The sequence below is a fragment of the Cinclus cinclus genome, chromosome 9, assembly GCF_963662255.1.
Source record: "Cinclus cinclus chromosome 9, bCinCin1.1, whole genome shotgun sequence".
Lineage (NCBI taxonomy): Eukaryota > Metazoa > Chordata > Aves > Passeriformes > Cinclidae > Cinclus > Cinclus cinclus.
In genome coordinates, this window is record NC_085054.1 from 2,537,241 (window position 1) to 2,555,990 (window position 18,750).

Below are 18,750 nucleotides of genomic sequence, written 5' to 3' on the forward strand. Positions count from 1 at the left end.
TTAACAAAGCAGGACATATTAATCTAGTAATGAAAACCTGTTTCTTAATCGAGACAAAGCACTTGGAAACAAACAACAACATTTCTGGAGGTGCTAAAGTGTTTCAGATTCCGCTAAAACACAAACAATATCATTGTCCCTTTAAAATACCTAAGGGATTAATTTTTCCCCATAGAGCATTGCAGCTTCTGGTATCAGTCAGCTTCCACGGAGAATAGATGTGGGAGCAACTTGAGTGTGTTAGAAATTCTGGACACAGTTTATCTTGAAGGTTAACCTCAGATTTCCCAAAAACTGGGAAAAGCTACTGAAGGGTGATTGCTTGCCTTGTTGGGTGAAACCCTCAGCTACAGCTATCAGAGTTCTAGGAATAAACATGCAATAACTTTTCTGTCCACTGCTTTCATCTTAAACCACAGAGTGAATGCTCACACTAACAGAAGTGGCATTTAAACATCAAATCTGTCGAGTTCTGAACACCACAGCTCACCTCAGTCATAAATTAGTAGCCATTTCATATTTACACATGACAAAAGGCAAGCAGCTTCCAGCTGTAAAGCCTGGTTTAAGAAGCTGTCAGTAGCAACAGATACTGAACAAGTCACTACCAGAAGAGAGGAAGAGTTGCTTCTTCAGAAAGAGACCTACTGGATTGCTTGCTTAAGGGCAGAGGCCAGGGTTCAAATAAACACAGAATTACTACTGTCCCTTTATTTCCAAAGACTTTTGTCTATGTAGACTATCAGGCCAGAGCTCAGGGCCTCCTCATCCAGGGATCTAAATAAATTAGATGGAAATTCTTGCTAAAAGGCTTACCTGACTAATCTCCCAGGCAGTATAAGGGCCTTCCCATTCACGTGTATTGCAAGCAATTACAGATGCTCATTAATAGAAGATATTTCTCTTTGCCTGTTGTTAGAGACAGAACTGGATATCCACACTGAGTGTGCCAGAATTTGAGTCAAAGTGAGTCAGTCACCTCAAGTCTGCAAGCATCAGTTATCCCAAATCTGGGCTCCTTCTTCAGCAGCAGAGTATAAAATTCCTTGACCCTAACTGTCAGACAGACCAGAAGGTTTTATTGATACAAGGCTAGAGCTGCAAGGGAACCTAAGCCCTGTTTCAGAATTGTCTTTAAGTGGACAATTTTGCATCTTGTCAAGCCTCTAAAGGGAACACCACCAGAGAATCTGACATCCAGAACATAACCCCCCTGCTCTTATACACTGCTTTGGTTAATATGTTAGACTTCAGCACTTTTTACAAGGAAAATTACTCCTATATTTAAATTTACCAAAATTAAAAATTTGGCATATTGAAGACTGCAAATTAGCTTGAGGGCAGAAAACACACTGAGAACATTTTTGTTGCAAATAAGTAATTCTAAATCAGCAAACTGAGTAGGCAAAAAAAATGGTAGGGAGAGATATTCAGCGACTCAAACAACATGGCCTGTTCAGGACTTTTTGTTCTGCATTAAATAAGCTTAATTAGGCCAGTGTCATCCCTGAAGCCCGACAGCCTCTTTTCTAGTCAGTGCAAAGAACCATCTTGTTTTTTGAGACCTTAAAGTGTTTTAGCTAAAACAGCAATCCTAAATATTAATGGAATAAACTGGCACATTTTAAGCCTTTGAAACCATTTATCCTTATGTCATCCCAAGCACCACTTAATGCAAGTCAGAGGCAGTAGTTAAAAAAAAAGGCAAAAAAAAACAACAAAGAAAATAAAAAAAAGACTGAAAAAATGTTATGTCCACACCAGGCATGCTGTGAGATTTCACAGAACCACACCTGTGTATGTGATGTAATTTATGCTGTTACTGTCTGTACTCAAATCTATTCAGTGGTGGTTCATTCTGCCTCCCTCTAAAGCACAACATTAGAGCTGCAATGCTGGGGCAAGTACCTCCTTTACATGGGGTAAGAACTGCCAAAACATTGCTCCCCAAAAGAGCAGCACTCAGAGAACACTTGGATGCAGCACACTGCAGTCATGAGGGGCAGCCAGCTTTACTTCCAGATGTTTACTGCCAACATCCTGGGCTTACAGAAAAGAAACCAAACAACAAAAAGCCCCCTAAAAAAACAAACCAAAAAAACCCAAAAAACCTAACCACTGTATTAATACTAAATCAACTTAGAAGTGCATGGCCAGGTTATCCAAATAAAGGTTTTGTTTTGCAGTCCTGTATCAGTCATACATTTTTCTACATTAACTCTCAACATACCAGAACAGGTAATTTCCTAATCTACTTCTAAAAAGAAGTACATTTTGGGAAGATTACGACTGAGAAAAAAATTCCCTTTCAAGCACCTACTCCCCATTCATACACCACTCTAATATTTAGCCAACAAGAAATAAACTAGCTATGAGAGGAAACTAATTTCACACTTACATGGGGGAAACTCATCTTTGCAGTACAACGGTTTCAGTGCAGTGCAAATTTTCTTACCTGCAAACCAGAATACGCCATGTTCAGCTCATGCAGAATTTCCAGAGGGAAAGAATATTGGATGTTAGTACAGCAAGTAACCCCACTGCCCCAGCTAATCTATGGACATCCTCTCCTTTCTAATCCGCAGAAACCTAACCTTAGAACTACTCATTAACAGGGAGAAGAGAACAAATCCCCTTAACCCTTTTCTTGCATAAAAAATAAAACTACTTTATATCATCTCCCACTTAAATAGTTTCTTATTCTCATCAACTTTCCCAGTCAATAGGATGCTCATCACTTGGGGTCTGCCTGCAGCTACCATGCCTGTGATTGCAGTGAGAACCTGTAGCACCAGAGTGTTGATCTTCTGTGGCTGGTTACAGGATTTCTGCTGCAGCACAGGAAATATCTGGCTTTCCATTTAAGAAAAAAAAAAAAAAAAGAGAGAGAGACAAAAAGTAATTACCCTGAAGCAATCCAGATGGAAAGGTCCTGCAGGTTAACTCATTTCTTTGTTAGTTAAAGCAATGCACAAATCAAAGCTGGTCTGTACTGATTTCCTAGCGCATCACAGCCCAGATCGGCTGTAAAGTGGAATCTGTGTCAGAAGCACATTTAATCCTGGGATTCTCTTCAGCTAATAACTGAGCTATATATCAGAAGGACCAAAAATAATCCAGCCCAGACTGTCTGCTTCCCTTAATCAGCCAAGAAAAATTCATATGTGATACCACTACTTTTTCTTAAGAGATTGGGTATATATACACATACCTATCTCTGTGTTTATAGATGTAAAGACAGATGTAGCCTTTGGGTTTTGTAGTTCTCACCTTTGCACCATTCACAGTAAATGAAGTTACACCATTAAAGTTGCTACATGCTTGTAGCTACACCTTGTTCTTGAAAGGTATTTCAGAAGAATTTCCCATCTCTAGTTACAATTTTGGTTTAAAGAACTGAATCAGTGTAGCCCTTAGATCACATGAAACAAAGCATTATATTAAAGTCCTTTCTTCTGAAATATCCAAATACAACAAATGCCAATTCAAAGCAGCTGCAGGGGAAAAAAACAATCCCAAATCTGTTTTTCATGATTACACTCCTACAAAAGGCAAAATAAATTCCTAACTCAGATGTTCTGCAGATGAAAATTATTGCCATTGATTTCCTCAGCTATTCATCATAGCCCCCTTTCAAACAGCAGTTCTGTTCCTACAGACATCAGTTATTTTTTTTTTTTTTTTCCTTGGAGTTCCAAGAGATGATTGCGTGGAAAAGCTGCATCTGGTGCAAGGTGAAGTGTTTGAATTCTGCCTTATCCTTCATTATGCTCTTCACCCTTAGTTGTGTGTCTTCCTCCCCTTCTCAAGTTAGCTTTTTGTAGCTTCCCTTTTATTCATATTATTGCTTATCTCTCCTTGAATTATTCAGTATAATTTAAAAAAAAAGTTAAGCCAACACTAAATTGTTTGTAGATATGAAGTCCACTCTCTATAGTCTCTCATCACTATGGTTTGTTGCAAGTTTAACAGTAGTTTTAAGTGTCATCATTCCAAAATTACACTTTCCCCTTCTCTGATAAAACTAGAAATAATGTTGAAAAGACCAATCACTTTTACTTTATTAAGAAAACTGCTACATTACAGCTGTTGTCCAACACAACAGTATTTTAGCTAATGGGTTCTTTCCATTTAGATGCCAATATACAAGCCATGACCACTACTTCAAAATATAATAAGCATTATCTGTGGCAGTCTAGCATAACTGAAGCCATTATAACATTCTGTAATCTACATTTCCCCCCCCCCCCCACCCTTTTTAATTTTTTTGAGTCAGTCAAGGTACTGACTGCAGTACTCTAGTTACTCACCAGTGTTACTGGTATAAATGAAGTTAGCCATAAACCACAGAACACACACACACACACACACACACTCACAGATTCCCAAGGGAGAAGACTTCTCTGCAGCCTCTGAGGTGAGCTGCTCCAGCAGGCATGATCAGGATTGGGCTAAGGGACTGCAGGGAGCTTTCCCACAGTGGGAGCACCTTGTAATTAGTGCCAAGAGAGACAGCCCAGTGTGTCCTGCTCTGAATGGGAAGCATGGAAGCACTGAAGCTCTGCCTCAGAGGCAGCTCTGGCTCAGCAGAGGCAGAGCCAGGAGCAAGGGCAGCAGCTCCAAACCCTCTGGAGCAGCGACCCCAATGCAGCCTGTGGGGTGAACTGCCCAGGAGCTCCCCTGCAGTGGGAAGAGCTTGGCATTGGTGCCAGGAGTTCACCTCTGGGGCAGTGGCCCTGCATGCTGAGCCCTGCTTCCTGGGAAGGGGCCAGACAGCACTTGCTGCTGAGGAGGGGAGTGAGAGAGGAGCCTGGGGACACCTGGTGTTAAGCCAGGTCAACCCAGCACATCTGTTCAAGAGCACCCTTCTCAGCAACTTCCACAAGGGCTGACAGAGACAGCGTTTGTCCTCAGGGTAAGCAAACTGAACACTGCACAGCATTTCATTCAGTGCCAAAATCTGAAGTGGTCAGTGCCTTTTATTTATTTCATAAACAGATAGAATGGTAAATGCCTGTATATTTACAATTCTAGTAAACAGGGAAGTCTGTAACAGTGTCATTATTTCCACAACAGCACATGAACACTGCATTCAGCAATGCTGTTCAACACAGATGCCTCAAAACCGTTACAGCCAAACACACTATAGGTACCCATTATAAATACTAACGTATTTCTATTTTCTTAAATAAACAAACATACAGCTTAATTCGGGAAGACCAAGTGGTTCTGTGGTGCAATTCATTCCATTTAAACATTTCTGCTGACAAACCAGGAATAAGAAAAACAAACCCACTGCTTTGGAAGCCATGCGGTCCAGACTCTCACATGTGTTCTATGCAGATGCCATGCCTTTGTGCAGCATGGTTAATTTAAAAGGAGTAAATAATCTTTCTGTTAGAATTGGAAAGTATTTCTTCTTGGTAGGTACTTGACAAACTGAGTCTTTAACTTCATCACCACTTCACAGAAAGCTTCTGGCTGCAGTTTTTGAATCTTAGAACTGAGAGTTCAGAAGAAACAACTGAGTATTTTCACCTGCAGCAGCAGAAGTATAACCAAGTGTTTTCTAAGGGCCATTTCAGAGAAGAAGTGGTTATCAGTGAAGTTCCACTGAGTAGATTATCCCACAGAGGCAGGTTGTAAATGATGGTCTAGGTCAGCTTTTCATGTTGGATCTGGTAGTAACATGCCTGAATTAAAACAAAGTTTAGATTACCACGAGTGCCAGCTCCCAGCAAAGCATCACACACAAAAAAGTTGATTGTTTTCTACACAAGAAAAGAGAGGACAAGGCTCTCTACAAGAAGTGATGTGCTACAGTGGCACTCAACACGTGAGAACCTTCTGATATGTAAGCTAGCAAAATGAGCAACAGGAGGCTAAGTTACAAATTCCATCCAACACCTAATCAAGCAAGATAGCATGATTTGTGACTCAATAGTTTCACAGCTTCCAGCTATGCCAAGATGAAAGTATATTTTTGGTTACAAGTCTCTCTTGGCCCTTTGACAGAAGGACTCAAAAAAAAGAAAATATTTTTTTTACAGGACAAGGATGCAGGGATGAAGCATTTCAAAAGCACTCAGACTGAAAAGCAAAGGTTTCCATCACCCTGACCTCCTGTTGAGATTTATGCAGTTTTTAATGCTGGTTCAAATAGGCATTGGTTCGGGTCAGCCAGGATCAGAAACATAATATAAATGCCTCAGACAAGACTTGGACTCACTACTTCTGCTTCCACCATGTAGGTTCTTTAGTAAATTTGAACCAATGCAAACCTTCCTGTTTTGCAACACTATGAAACAAATAGGTCTTCAAAAAAATCCTCTGGACCCAACCATTTTGAGTTTGCACAGACGGAAAATACAATCCTGATAATTTACCACTTCAGTTTAAGATTTTTACATAAGTTTCAGATTAACAGCCTCCCTCTAAAACACCACCACTAAAAGGCTCCACACAGCTCAATTGTCCCAAGATCCACATGGTAAACACTTCTGAGGTACCAGAACAACCTATTTCTATTATGAAGGTCTTAGTATACAACAGGATATTCTTCCAAACACACTCTCTTCTTTTTCCCATATTTAAAAAGATAAGAATACTTAATAAAATGTGGAGAGTGACACAGTTTTTTACCCTAAAACTGCATTCTTGGAAAGTCTTGATTTAATGTTAGACTCAAACTTTAATGGAATGGCTAATCTCCAAAGAAGCACTTAATTTCAATTTTTATAGGGACAGTAAGGTTTGTTAAGCTTCAGGGGAATGACAAGCTCCAGGTGAGCATTTACAACAGTTCAACAGCAACCAATATTAATTTTGAGTAATCCATATTTGCACATTGCACCATTTTTCTTTGTAGTACCTGCAATTAGGAGGTTATTATCCAAAGCTCTACATTAAATTTCCTTGCTGATCCTAGTAAAAAAAATTTTATTAAGGAAGTCAACGAAATTATAGCCTAATGTTCATATACTTGTCCTAAGCTGCTCTTCATTGCTAAAAGCTGATTATTTCCAAAGAAAGCCTTTAATAATTCTGAATAATTTTCATACCTTCAGGGTAGTGAACATGATACCTTGCTCCCCATGCTGGAGATAGGGATCCATCAGGTCTTCGATTAAGTGCACTTCAGACCCCAAATTCCTTATCCTGCCACATGTGAGAGTGGGAAAGTGAACATGGGAACAGAAAGTGCCAGTATAACATTTCTTAATTCTTAATTCAGGGCCTTTTCACATTAAACTGTTCAAGACTTTTTCAGGTCAAAGCAAGCAGTCAAATTGGAAAATTTATAGTTACAAAAATCCAGTAACTAATCCTATAAGAAGCAGCAGTAGTGTTTAACACAGAAGTACTTGTACTGTCTATGCTCAGCTTATGACTGATGCCACCCTTAGTGCCTACCTGGCTCGTAGCACCACATAGAGAAAAACAGGAAATAAGTCATCCATGGACCACAGAAAATCTTCCTGAAGGGTCTCAAGCACACTCTGGGAGATCTCTTCAAAAGTCTGCTGGATCACCTTCAACTTGTCAGCAGGGGTAAACGTGGTACTATTTGGAGAGCAAAACCAAACCAGGATAACAGAAAGCAGTGAGAGATCTGCACCTAACTTAGGAAGGGTTTTCTGGCCAGCATGGCCCTCCCTGTGCCCATGGAGGTCAGTTAGACATTGACACTGCAGCAGCCAGGGCTGCCAAGGCTGCACAGCACCCAGGTTAAAATCACCACACCAAGGCACACTACTGCAAGTCAGACTCCCTTCAAACTTTTATGGCGTTTTACTGTGGTGGTAAAAGGGAAAATAATCCTCTCTAAAATATTTTTCATTTCTTAAATTCTTGCATAACAGACACAGAAAAGCCTCCCATGCTCAGGTCACTTGACCACAGCTGGTTGGGAATTCACATGTGTATTTGACAGACATTCTTATGCCTTTGATTCTAAATGGTGCCCCACAGACACCTTTCAGTCGTGTTTGAGGCAACACTTCATTCTCCAACAGGAGAAATTGCACTTTTACTCAGAACTGGAAAACACCTCAGTGACTTCTCTTACAACGGTGAACAAAAGAGGGTGACATGTAAAGGATCCCAGTCAAATAAACCAGATACTACTCTAGCAGGAACAGTAAAACACTGAAAGACAAATTCAAGAGAATTACCTGATTTGCTGTAAACATTCAACAGCAGAGGCAAAGCAGGCATCTTTTGTGTTTGATGATACCTGTGTAATTATGGTAAGATTTATCAGGCAGGTTCAGCACCCCCACTGATCAGTGTTGAGTCTCTTTCAACAAGATAATGATTAAGAATGCAAACAATACATTTTTTTTAATTACAGTGTATATAATAATACAACCCTCTAAATTAAGCAGCTTGAAAATCTCCTTGGTAAACTTTTATTCTCACACTTTCATAACTAGAGACCAAGCAAAGGTCTCTTGAATTCATTACCAAGTTAGTCAGCGAGTGACAAAGCTGGGCTGATGACCACTGTAAGAAATCACAGAATGGCTGGGGTTGGAAGGGACCTCTAGAGATTATCTAGTCCAGCCACCCTGCTAAGTCATTACTGTAGCATTTAAATAGTAGGCAAACTTAAGGGAAATACAATAAAATGGCATATCTTAAGCAAAAAGCCTAGCCAAAAATTCTTTGATCACTTTTGATGATTTCACCTTCTTGAAAGAAGCACTGGGCAAAACATATAAACAAAGCCCAATGAACATACCTTTCTATTCTCTCCAAGGATGGATACAGTTCCTGGCCAAAACTTCCTGCAAGAAACCCAACACAGTCCATTGAGAGAACACAGTCTTAAAGTATTTTTTGCATTACAGGAATGAAGTTGTCATGTTCTGAGACATAACAGCCCTTCCTACAGGATGAACTACACCTCCCACAGGTACCCAGAAATCTGTCTAATTTGAAATGTCTCACTCTGTTTTTGTAGCAATGGCAATCTTTACCTCCTTCCCATCCCTTCCACCACCCCATTTTGGAAGAGGGAACCCTCAATCTTTCTAATTAGCTTAAAGACATATTTAAATCTGAGAAAAATCTGAGAAAAATCTGAGAAAATCTTTAGAAAAATGGGGATTTTAGTTGCTACATCTAATTACATGCTATAACCTGCTCCAGTTGGTGTTTTATTGTTGTGGAATACTCACACTTGCACTCCAAGAAAGCTGAGAAGAGCTGTGTCAGTTTGCTTGTTCAGGCGTAAAACGCATTCCCAGTAAACGTCCTCCTCACGCTCGTTGTCCAAGGCATACAACATAAACAGAGGGGGATAGAGGCGTGGCAGTAATACAGGGAGCAGCAAGCCAAAGCTGGTAACCACATAGCTGCAACAAAAATAACAGAGGGGGTGCTTTGCAGAGGAAGACAAAAAACCAACAATTATCTATAAAAATTGAATGAAAATCATCGGAACAAATCTTTCATGTAGCATGACCCTATTCTACGAGGGATAAGAGTAAAAAAATAAGTACAAATCCATCGAATAGCAACTCTGATAAGAAAAGATTATAAATTACCTTCAGTGCTCTTATCCCAAATACTTATCTGAAGCCCAGGACCAAGCCTTAACTTGCTTACCCACAATAGATGAGAGCAAATTTTAGGTAAAGAACCACTGCACAGACAAGCATGAAATGCTTATTACAGCCATAATGTGGATATTTGCTTATCAGAATCTGTCATCAGACCCAAAGGGGAAAAAAGCCCACTTCTTAGAACCATCAGTTGAATATTGTTTATCTTTCTTCCCCCACCCAAGTAAAACAACCACAACAAATAAAATAGAGGCTTTGTTATTTTTTATTTGTTTTTCCTTTATGTACCCTGGCTCAGGAGATTCTGATCTGGAATCAGATTTCCCACTGCAAAACGATCTCCTTCCTTTCGGCTCAGTAGCCACAAATGGAATTGTGCTGCCCTCTTCCGGGAGATCAGGAAACAAGAACCTAAACGGCAACACACAAAAGCATTTGAATTCAGGTCAACGTGTTTCCACAGATCTCAGCACTAAGGCAAGACCAGAGAGAAAAAACGTCAGCAGAAATAATACATGGTGGGCTAAGACAGTAGAGGTAACACACACACAGTGCCAGCTCCCTGGAAGAAAACTTAGGAATGCCAACCCCTGCAGTGCCAAGGACACCTTTCCTTCATTTACATCACTTCCCTCGAGACAACGCTTCTAACTGTTAATAATTCGAAGTATTTCTCTTTCAGATTGGCAGGACACAATTAAAGCTGCAATTATTCTCAAGAATCTAAGCCAGCTCTTCATAGGAAGATTGTTCATCCATGTTGGTAAGAACTTTAATGCCATATTGGTAAGAACTTTATGGAAGACACTGGGATTCCCCCTATCCTCACTAGTGTTCTATACCCTTTGACCACTGTCTTTGCACAGCACCAATATCCACAGACATTAAATTCTAAATCCAGATTCCGGGTGAGCTGCTTAAAGCCACATTTCAAAGTACAATGTAGGATGTAACACAGTAAAGGTGTAAAGAGTTACGTTTTTCCATTTTTGACAAAATATTCAAGCCTCCACAGAAAAATTAAGAAAATATAAGCAACCCCCAAAGTTAAGTAACAATGCCAGCATCTCTGAACCATACAACACCAGACAGCTTCAGTACATGGGAGAGCTTCAATGAATTCAGCAGTAGTTTGACTTGGAAATGAGTCTTGTTACCTGACCAGCTGGAAGATGCGTTTGAGGTAGGACTTGATCTCTCTCACAGCCTCCTGTAGCAGTCGTCGATTTGCTCCTACTCCAACATAGGTCATTCTGTAGACAGCCACCAGTGTTTCCACCAGCTTGCCCAAGGGATGGAGAGGAGTATCACAAGCCTGAGACAAACAATGTTAATTGGCCAGTCAGATAGGTCAATGGCAAACAAGTTAAAAAACCATGGAATCCAAGAGACATGGGTGAGAGATCAAACAACAGGTTTTCAAAAAATTATTACAAATATCTCAGAAATTAGCTACATCTAACAAATTGCCATTTGGATTATAAGATTTCTGTGTCTGTGTCAGCTAAACACAATTTATAGGAGTCAAGACAGCACAAGAACTTGTGCTACTACTTGGACTAGACATTTGTCCAGTATGCTTAAAATTAACATGCAAAAATCAGCAAGTATTTCAAGTTGCTTTGCTGGGATCCAACATTAAAGAATGAAAACAGTAACTGAACTGTTTAAGAGAGCATTTATTAGACATTCAATGATTTTAGTCTTAGTTGTGGACTTCAATATATTAAGAAGTGATGAGCAAGCATCAACTATGGATTACAAGAGTGCAAATATGGAAATAATTAGGAAAGCTATTACAAAGTGAGCTTGATGCCATGCCTTATTATGTGAGCATTTCAGTCACAATACCTTTATCAAATATTTTTTTATATTTTCATATTTTTCCAGGGTGAAGGCACCAATGTGTTGTGGAATGAACTCCAAACTTTCCAGTGTCTGAGTATGTGAGCGGCTCAGTAATTCCGGGCTGCAGTTTAAAAAGACAGACATTGTACAGGTTGAGACATAAATGGGGAAAACCCACTGACATTAACACCTCAGCTAGTAATACACGTCAGTGTGTCCCTGAAAGGGTTTGCAGTGCAGAGCAATAAGGTTACGATTCCGCTCGGGATTTGCTATTGTTTTAACTCAAACTTTACAGTCAGAGTTTCTAGTTTAGAGCTGAGTGCAATTCCAGCTTCCTTCTCCGTGCTGTTTTGCTTGCTGCCACATTCTGTAGGAGCCAACCTGTCTTTGTGCTGCCGTCGGTTGGTGGTCAGAGCCACCGCAATGTTGTCCCAAGCCTTCCATCTGTCCCCCTGGCCAGGGCTCTCACAACCAAGCTGGTTCCAGCATTCTTCAAATACTGCTTTCCATTTCTCATCAGGGGACACTGCCAGGATCCCAAGTTTCCGCCTAATAAAATGACCAGTGGGTCTGTTAAAATCAAATAGCAATGAAACAACACATTCAGCTTGAAAACCACCCACGGCTAATGTCAATCTAATGTCTCACACTGTGTCACCAAAAGCTGACAGACTTAACAGTCTCTGCTGTGAACCAAGTTTTATCACTAAGAATAAAGTTAGATCCTGCTACTAATACCTACATGAGAAAAACAGCTATGAACCTTGTTAGTTTTACTTTTTCTTGCAGCCTTCCAGGAAGCAGTACAACAAAGGGCTGGTGCTTATCTTCACCACTGGTATTCATTCAGAAGTCTCAGGACACATTCATGTAGCAAGGACACAGCACAAGTAAGTCCCAAATATCTCACTGTCCTGGAGTGTACAACTAGCACAGCTACCCACATAAATACCAAGGGCGGGTACACAGCTGCTGACCCTGAAGTAGTAGCTACAGATAATGTTGCATGACATGTTAGGGGTGTGCTGACAGAGAGCAAAACCAGGCATCCTTTCACTGCCATACAATGCTCAAGATCATCTATAGCCAGAAGAAAACCAAGAGCTCTTCTTTCCATGTATACAGATAAAGATATCTCAGACATACAATGAAATTTAGGGCTTTGAAAAGCTTTCTCAAAGCAAATAGCTGCTGTCAGGGTTAACAGTTCTATCTTGATTTAAATTAAGTGTCAGAAATTGTCAGACCTTTCATTAATATTTCTTCCAGCACATTTGAGATGAGAACTAGCAACACAGGCATTTCCCCATGCTGCCAGTTTCACAAAGCAGAAAAAGCAGGCTCTAAGCCTTTTCAGAAATTATACCAGAAGATTTCAACTTGAAGACAGTCAGAAGAGGGTAGATGAAACCCTTATTCCACAAGAAATCCTCAAAAATATGTACATACATTAATTCATAGACTCCCTACTGGGGTAAAATGCAGACAGCTGCGAAGGCTGCAAGTGTTCAGTTCAGCAGGGAGGCCCTGCTTAACTTGCATGCTGTTGTAGGTGTCAGCACTGTCAAAAGAAATTACCAGTGAAAGCTTTAGGAAGCCAACTGAGAAGCAATCTATGTAAAAATATTAGAGCTGTGTTTGCCATTTTAATCTGAAATTTCAGAGCATACTGAATCCAAGATACTGAATCCTGCACAGCAATTGCTAAACCATTACATGGTGCTACCACATGCCCACCTCTACCATCAACTCTTTATTTAGGTTTGTTCTACTCAAAGTTACATCAGTTATAACTTAAACATGTTCTGTTTTTTTTTTCCCCCAGAAATAATTAAGCAAATTGCCCTAATGCATCTCCTGTACAGAGGGGTTTATGGATACTTTTCAAAGTGATCTTTGCCAAGGTATCACAATGCTCTTTTGGAAATCAGCAACCTTCTCTTTTCTTACACACTGTTTGGAAGATGTGGAGGATCTAATAAATTCTGTCAAAATATATCCCCACTGGCATTATTAAATGACACACTTAATTCATTAAGTTGCTAACAAAGTAACTGGCAGAAGGCAGAGAGGTTTGTGATTAACATAACTGTTCTAATGGAACTTAGTCTTTCTCAGGAGCTCAAAAGTCTGCAGCAGCTGTGAACTCAGGTTCTACCAGTCAGTTCCAACATAAACAAAAAAAAAATTGAGACTGCTACAGCACAGTAGCAGCACATCAGCTGTCCTGTAATTTCATGCCACTATTTGCACATACAAGTAGTAATTAAAGCAAGAATAACTATAAAAATATGTTTATCTTATTTCCTGAGCAGCAAGAAAGAGGAAAAATGTTTTCAAAACCTCCCTGTTTCTTTGGAAGAAGTATTTTTGACTGGTCTTCCAGAAAAGTAAATCGTTCTGGTCCTAAATGTTACTGAACCATTTAAGAAATTACTTATTATTCAACACTCACAGTGCTTTAGGCTTGTCCTTCTCATTCTCATACAAACTAGGTTTGAAATAGGTTCCAGTGATTTTTATTCCAGATCCCCACTCTCCACTGAAGAGACCTTCAATATAATCTCCATTTGGCAAGGTCAGTGTTCCCTTGAGAAAAGATAATAAAACAAATTAACCAAAGCCCACTGGGCACCACATTACAACCTTTTTATTTTCTTAGATGGTAATAGTTTACAAGTGACAACTGTAACACTGACCTTTCCACTCAGAGTCCAGTTATCTGAAAATTCCCCCTCATAGACGGTATCATCCTCAGAAAGCAGAATTCCAGTCCCCTACAAAAAAAACATCGTAGAGAACACAAAGCACGAATAATAAGAGAAGGCCAGACCACAGATCTAAAGATGCTCTTTAGAAAACCTGCTATTAATTCTTAGCAAACAGTAATTTTTAAGCTCTTTCTGAAGTAGTCCTAGGTAAAACAGAGCAGGGATAATAAAGACAATTCTAAAAGCATGGACAATAGCAGATTAGAACAAGAGAAGGTTTCCCAAGCCTAACACACACTCATCTGCCTCTGAAGGCTGCCACACTTAGAGGAGAAGCCCTAAGCCCAGGGTCCAGTGTCCAACTCACCATCATTTTGTTGGTGCTGAAGGCTCCTTCGTAATACAGTCCAAACTGAGTAACCACAACACCATTGCCCTGGCAAAGATCATCTTGCCACATTCCCATGTACTTTTCTCCTCTGAAGAAAAACGAAGTGGGAAAAACAGAGTCTAAATAGTATATTTCTGTTCTTTCTTTGGCTTTACAGCCACATTTGACCATTACAGAAATCATCAGAAGAGAGTCATAGAGCGCTTGCTTTGGGTCTGTCAGTTTAGTTTCACCAGCTCCACAGAAATACAGACTGGTTTTGATAGAAATAAATTAGAGCAAAGTTTCTTACCCAATTCACATTTCAAATTGGCCATATCCAAGCAAGCTGATGAGCTGATACAGTGCTGAAGCCCTGTTAAACCCAGTGCATGCCCCAAGGAACTTGAGCAGTTTTTGTTTTGCAAAATTTTTTATTTGTTTTACCTAAAGTCAGGTGACTCAAACTGAGGAGAATAAAAAATAAGAAGAAACCAAGCTTTCTTCTTGGGGAATAGAAGGGAGACCTAGAAAGTCATACATGACATTTTTGAACTATTAAGAGTGCAAATATTGTAAAGAAACACATCATATTGTAGAAAGTTTCTGTGTAAGAGCCTAACAAAGATCATTAATTTATTAGACAAAAACTGCTTACAAATAAACATCAGCCTCTTTCAGACTATATTAATACTTTTTCTGTGTACAAGTGCACAGATATTTTTATATATGTGCACAGATTGTTTGAAACTTAGTCCAAAATATTTTGAAACAACCTATTTTTCAAGTTGTTCTGAAAGAGAATGTGAGCTTTCACCATGCAATTAATAAAAAATTAACTTGTCCAGGCCTTTTTTTTTTCTGCTTTTAGAGGGAAACTAGCAATCGATTTGATGCAATTCTGCTTGTTACCAAGCATTTTCCTTGAAATGTACCTAAGAAAAGCTATGTTTATAATAAAGAGAATAAGCCCAACCATCAAACTAAGTTCAGGGGTCTCTCCCAGCTGACTGGGCCCTTAAGGTGGCAGGAAGCTTGTCTGATGATTCATCCATCCTGCCAGCTACAGAGGTCTCTGCTGGGTGAAGATCCTTGGAGAGAGATTCCACATACTCAGTTACCAGTAAGGAAACTCAAGAGTCCCACTTGTTCAAACAACTGTTTTGCAACAATGTCAGCAGGCAATAAAGAGTGTCTGCAGCTATTCCTTGTTTGTTGGGGCTGCAGAGTAAGTGCAGAAAACAAATCCTGAGGACACAAATACACAGATTACCTCCTTGAGACCAGAAACAAAACTACATCAGGGCAGCTCACTCATGTTTGAGTAGCTCTGGAGTGAAACTCAAATGCCACACTCCTCCTTCACCATAAACTAACACTGCATTTACAAATTCTGGAGGTGAGAGGATTTGCAAGAAAAGCTGATATCTATTTGTCCTAGGTAAATAAATGACTAAAGAAAGTATGCAGAGACACCTTGGCACTACACTTTAAGAACAACCACCACCCCTGAGTGAGACCAGATGCAAAACTGACATCAGGAAATACCTAGAGATTTTACAACAGCTCTGTTTTGGAAAAACATCCCCCCTTCACACTCCAGACTCTTGTCTGCTAGGCTTTTGAAGTGGCCATTCAGTTAAACCGACAACAATTCCTTAGGATTTCACCAAAAGCTCTTTCCAGAAAAACAACCAATAAATTGGTGACTGAAAGACAGACTATACTGATGCGTACTCAGGAGTTGTTTACTGCACATATTTAGTTCAAGTCTGTCTCATTTCAGTAATCTGCCCTGACAGGAAGCATCTTCATTCCACTGCATTGGTGGAATAAGCTAATGGAAAACCTGAACATGAGCTGAAATTCATGAGCACCATTATTTGCCACTGAACAACACAGTCTCATAGGCCTGAGATGAACAAATGCTCCTCACGTGAATTTGTAACACTTTCAGCACATGCACAACACAACACCTCACTAAGACACCATAGTCAGAGCCAGTTTTCAGGCAGGAGAAGGACAGAAAAAAACAATGCAATCCCTCCACCATTCACTCCAGAAACAGCACCAGAAAGCAATTCCTAGACCCATTTCTTTAAACCACCAACCCAGAAAGCCCAGCAATAAAGAAGAAAAGAGACATGCACTATTACTGGTACTAACAAATCAAATCCTTTCCTACGCTTCTTTGCAATTGCATGTCATACCCGAATTCTAAGGATTTTTGGAAGCACTACCTTGTGATATCATCAAAAACTCCATAACCACTCTTCTTGTCCATTATCCACTGTCCAATGAACATGCTGGGAGAAGAAGAGGTCAGCTTCCCGCTGCGCAGCAGCCCGTGCCCGTGCCGCATGTTGTCCTGAAAACACCCTTCATACACCTCACCGGTGGCGTAGCTGGAACAGCAACAGCAACACAAGAACAAGTAAGAGTCCCATCATCTACTGCTCTGTCGGGGGGAATTGGAAATTTTGGAATTCTGGTTTTGGAATTTTTGATCGATTTTGTTTCGTTCGGTGCTTCCCCCCACACAGATAAACCCTCTATTTTCCCTTCTTGGAACTGCATTACAAGCACACCAAGCAGCAGCTACAGTTAAAGAATGTTTGGGATAAAAGTGATCCTTTAATACAAGTCTTTGGATGATTTGTTGTTTTAAAGCCACCCTCTACCTAACAAGCAAGGCCATTGGAGGTTATAATTATCTCTCAGAATAAAGAATCCTCTCTTATTGCAAGGTGGCAGCAACATTAGAGCAGACATTAATAACAGACCACTGTAGAAGCTGCATTGTGGGCAAAGCAGAAAATAAGCCACCCTAACTACAACCACAAGTCTGTAATGTAAGAAAGCTTCACACAGGTCAGAGCATCAGCCCTGCTCTCCTGCAGTGACAGTAACACAGGTGCCAAAAGTTACCTGTACACTCCATGCCCACACATTTTGCCTTCCTTCCAGTATCCCACATAATGGTCCTCTTTATTCAGTGCTTTGTTAGGCACTCTGTATTCACCATACCTGCCAGTGCAGAGATGGAACACAAGCAACTGTAACACCAACACGTTTCATTGACAGAAGAGATACACATCACAGAGCCATTCAAAAATCAGAACGTTCTCTCTCATTTTTGTGCATCTCTAACTACAGCAGTCACAAATGGTATTTTTTATAAGAGAAAGCAAGAATTCTAGCATCACTAGGTCCATTTAGTCCACACTGCCCTCTCCTGTTTGATTGTGACATACTGTAAATACTGCTCCTGCAGCCACACTGCAGTGTTTTTCTCAGGCTGTGAATCTTTTCAAATCTTAAGACTGATTCTACCTTTATTATTTTCTTCAGATCTTGATAATTCAAGTACACTTTATTCCAGGGAAAGATGAGGGCACGTATTGCTACAGAAAAGATTTTTTCGAAAGATGCTAGCTTCCAATTATGCTCAGTGACAAGGAATTACTCACAATTTCAGTGTGCCTGAAAAGAATGAGACACACGACTGTATTTATTGATTTTAATCTCCTGAGGAGATCAAGATCCAGTTCTGAGGGTTCTCCTGAGAGCATGTCCACCCAACAAGACACTGCTGTTAAGTACTGAGACTACAACATGCATGCTGAAATACAAGTATACACATTTGATCATTTCAGCAATTACAGCTAAATACTAATCCATTTCTTTCTGGTTGGGACTTGTTTGCAGTATTTCCATGTCCAACAACCCTAAAATCTCCATGATTAGTTACACCGAGTTACCAACGACCAAAGCTCTAACCTTGTTTTATAGTTTGACATTATACCAGTAGCCAAGAGGAATTTTAAAAAGCTGCCTGCAGTCAGACCCCATTTCAATTTCTCCTCCAATCCAATATTTTGAAACTACATCTTGAAGACAACAGGACTCCTCATATATTTTTATCCTGCCTAGTACAGACATATCTGCTCATAGCACGCATATAAAAACACCTTTGGAAATAAATTAATCTCTCAGCCTCAACAGTGCTCTAAGCAGATTCTTAGCAATGAAGTCCACAGATTAATTCAAAGCTGTGTAATACATTATTTTCAAGTGGTTTTATTTGTTTCACCAGATAACATGATAATGTCCAGATCTTCCATTCAGCCTACTTTCAGTCTCCTCTGTACTCGTTATCTTCATCATCAAGATTACATACTCTCATTAGTTTTCACTCATACCCTAAAGTCTGAATTCAAGATTTTGTCTCTTTGCTAAATTACTAAAC

At 39.9% G+C, this 18,750-nt stretch overlaps 1 protein-coding gene across 1 annotated transcript in view; it reads right to left on the reverse strand.

The window, feature by feature from the left end:
- Nucleotides 1–4,961: 4,961 nt before the first annotated feature.
- The window catches only part of ALS2 (alsin Rho guanine nucleotide exchange factor ALS2), a 32,819-nt gene continuing 19,030 nt past the window's right edge, over nucleotides 4,962–18,750 (reverse strand). The window contains exons 19-33 of the mRNA XM_062498256.1: nucleotides 17,430–17,528; nucleotides 16,742–16,906; nucleotides 14,499–14,610; nucleotides 14,120–14,197; nucleotides 13,876–14,009; nucleotides 11,802–11,969; nucleotides 11,421–11,538; nucleotides 10,727–10,884; nucleotides 9,858–9,980; nucleotides 9,183–9,359; nucleotides 8,744–8,789; nucleotides 8,175–8,236; nucleotides 7,414–7,563; nucleotides 7,062–7,158; nucleotides 4,962–5,693 (exon numbers count right to left, since the gene is read on the reverse strand). Of these exons, the coding sequence (XP_062354240.1) occupies nucleotides 5,655–5,693; nucleotides 7,062–7,158; nucleotides 7,414–7,563; nucleotides 8,175–8,236; nucleotides 8,744–8,789; nucleotides 9,183–9,359; nucleotides 9,858–9,980; nucleotides 10,727–10,884; nucleotides 11,421–11,538; nucleotides 11,802–11,969; nucleotides 13,876–14,009; nucleotides 14,120–14,197; nucleotides 14,499–14,610; nucleotides 16,742–16,906; nucleotides 17,430–17,528 (1,726 nt within the window). The 3' untranslated portion in view covers nucleotides 4,962–5,654. The remainder of the gene's footprint in view (nucleotides 5,694–7,061; nucleotides 7,159–7,413; nucleotides 7,564–8,174; nucleotides 8,237–8,743; nucleotides 8,790–9,182; nucleotides 9,360–9,857; nucleotides 9,981–10,726; nucleotides 10,885–11,420; nucleotides 11,539–11,801; nucleotides 11,970–13,875; nucleotides 14,010–14,119; nucleotides 14,198–14,498; nucleotides 14,611–16,741; nucleotides 16,907–17,429; nucleotides 17,529–18,750) is intronic.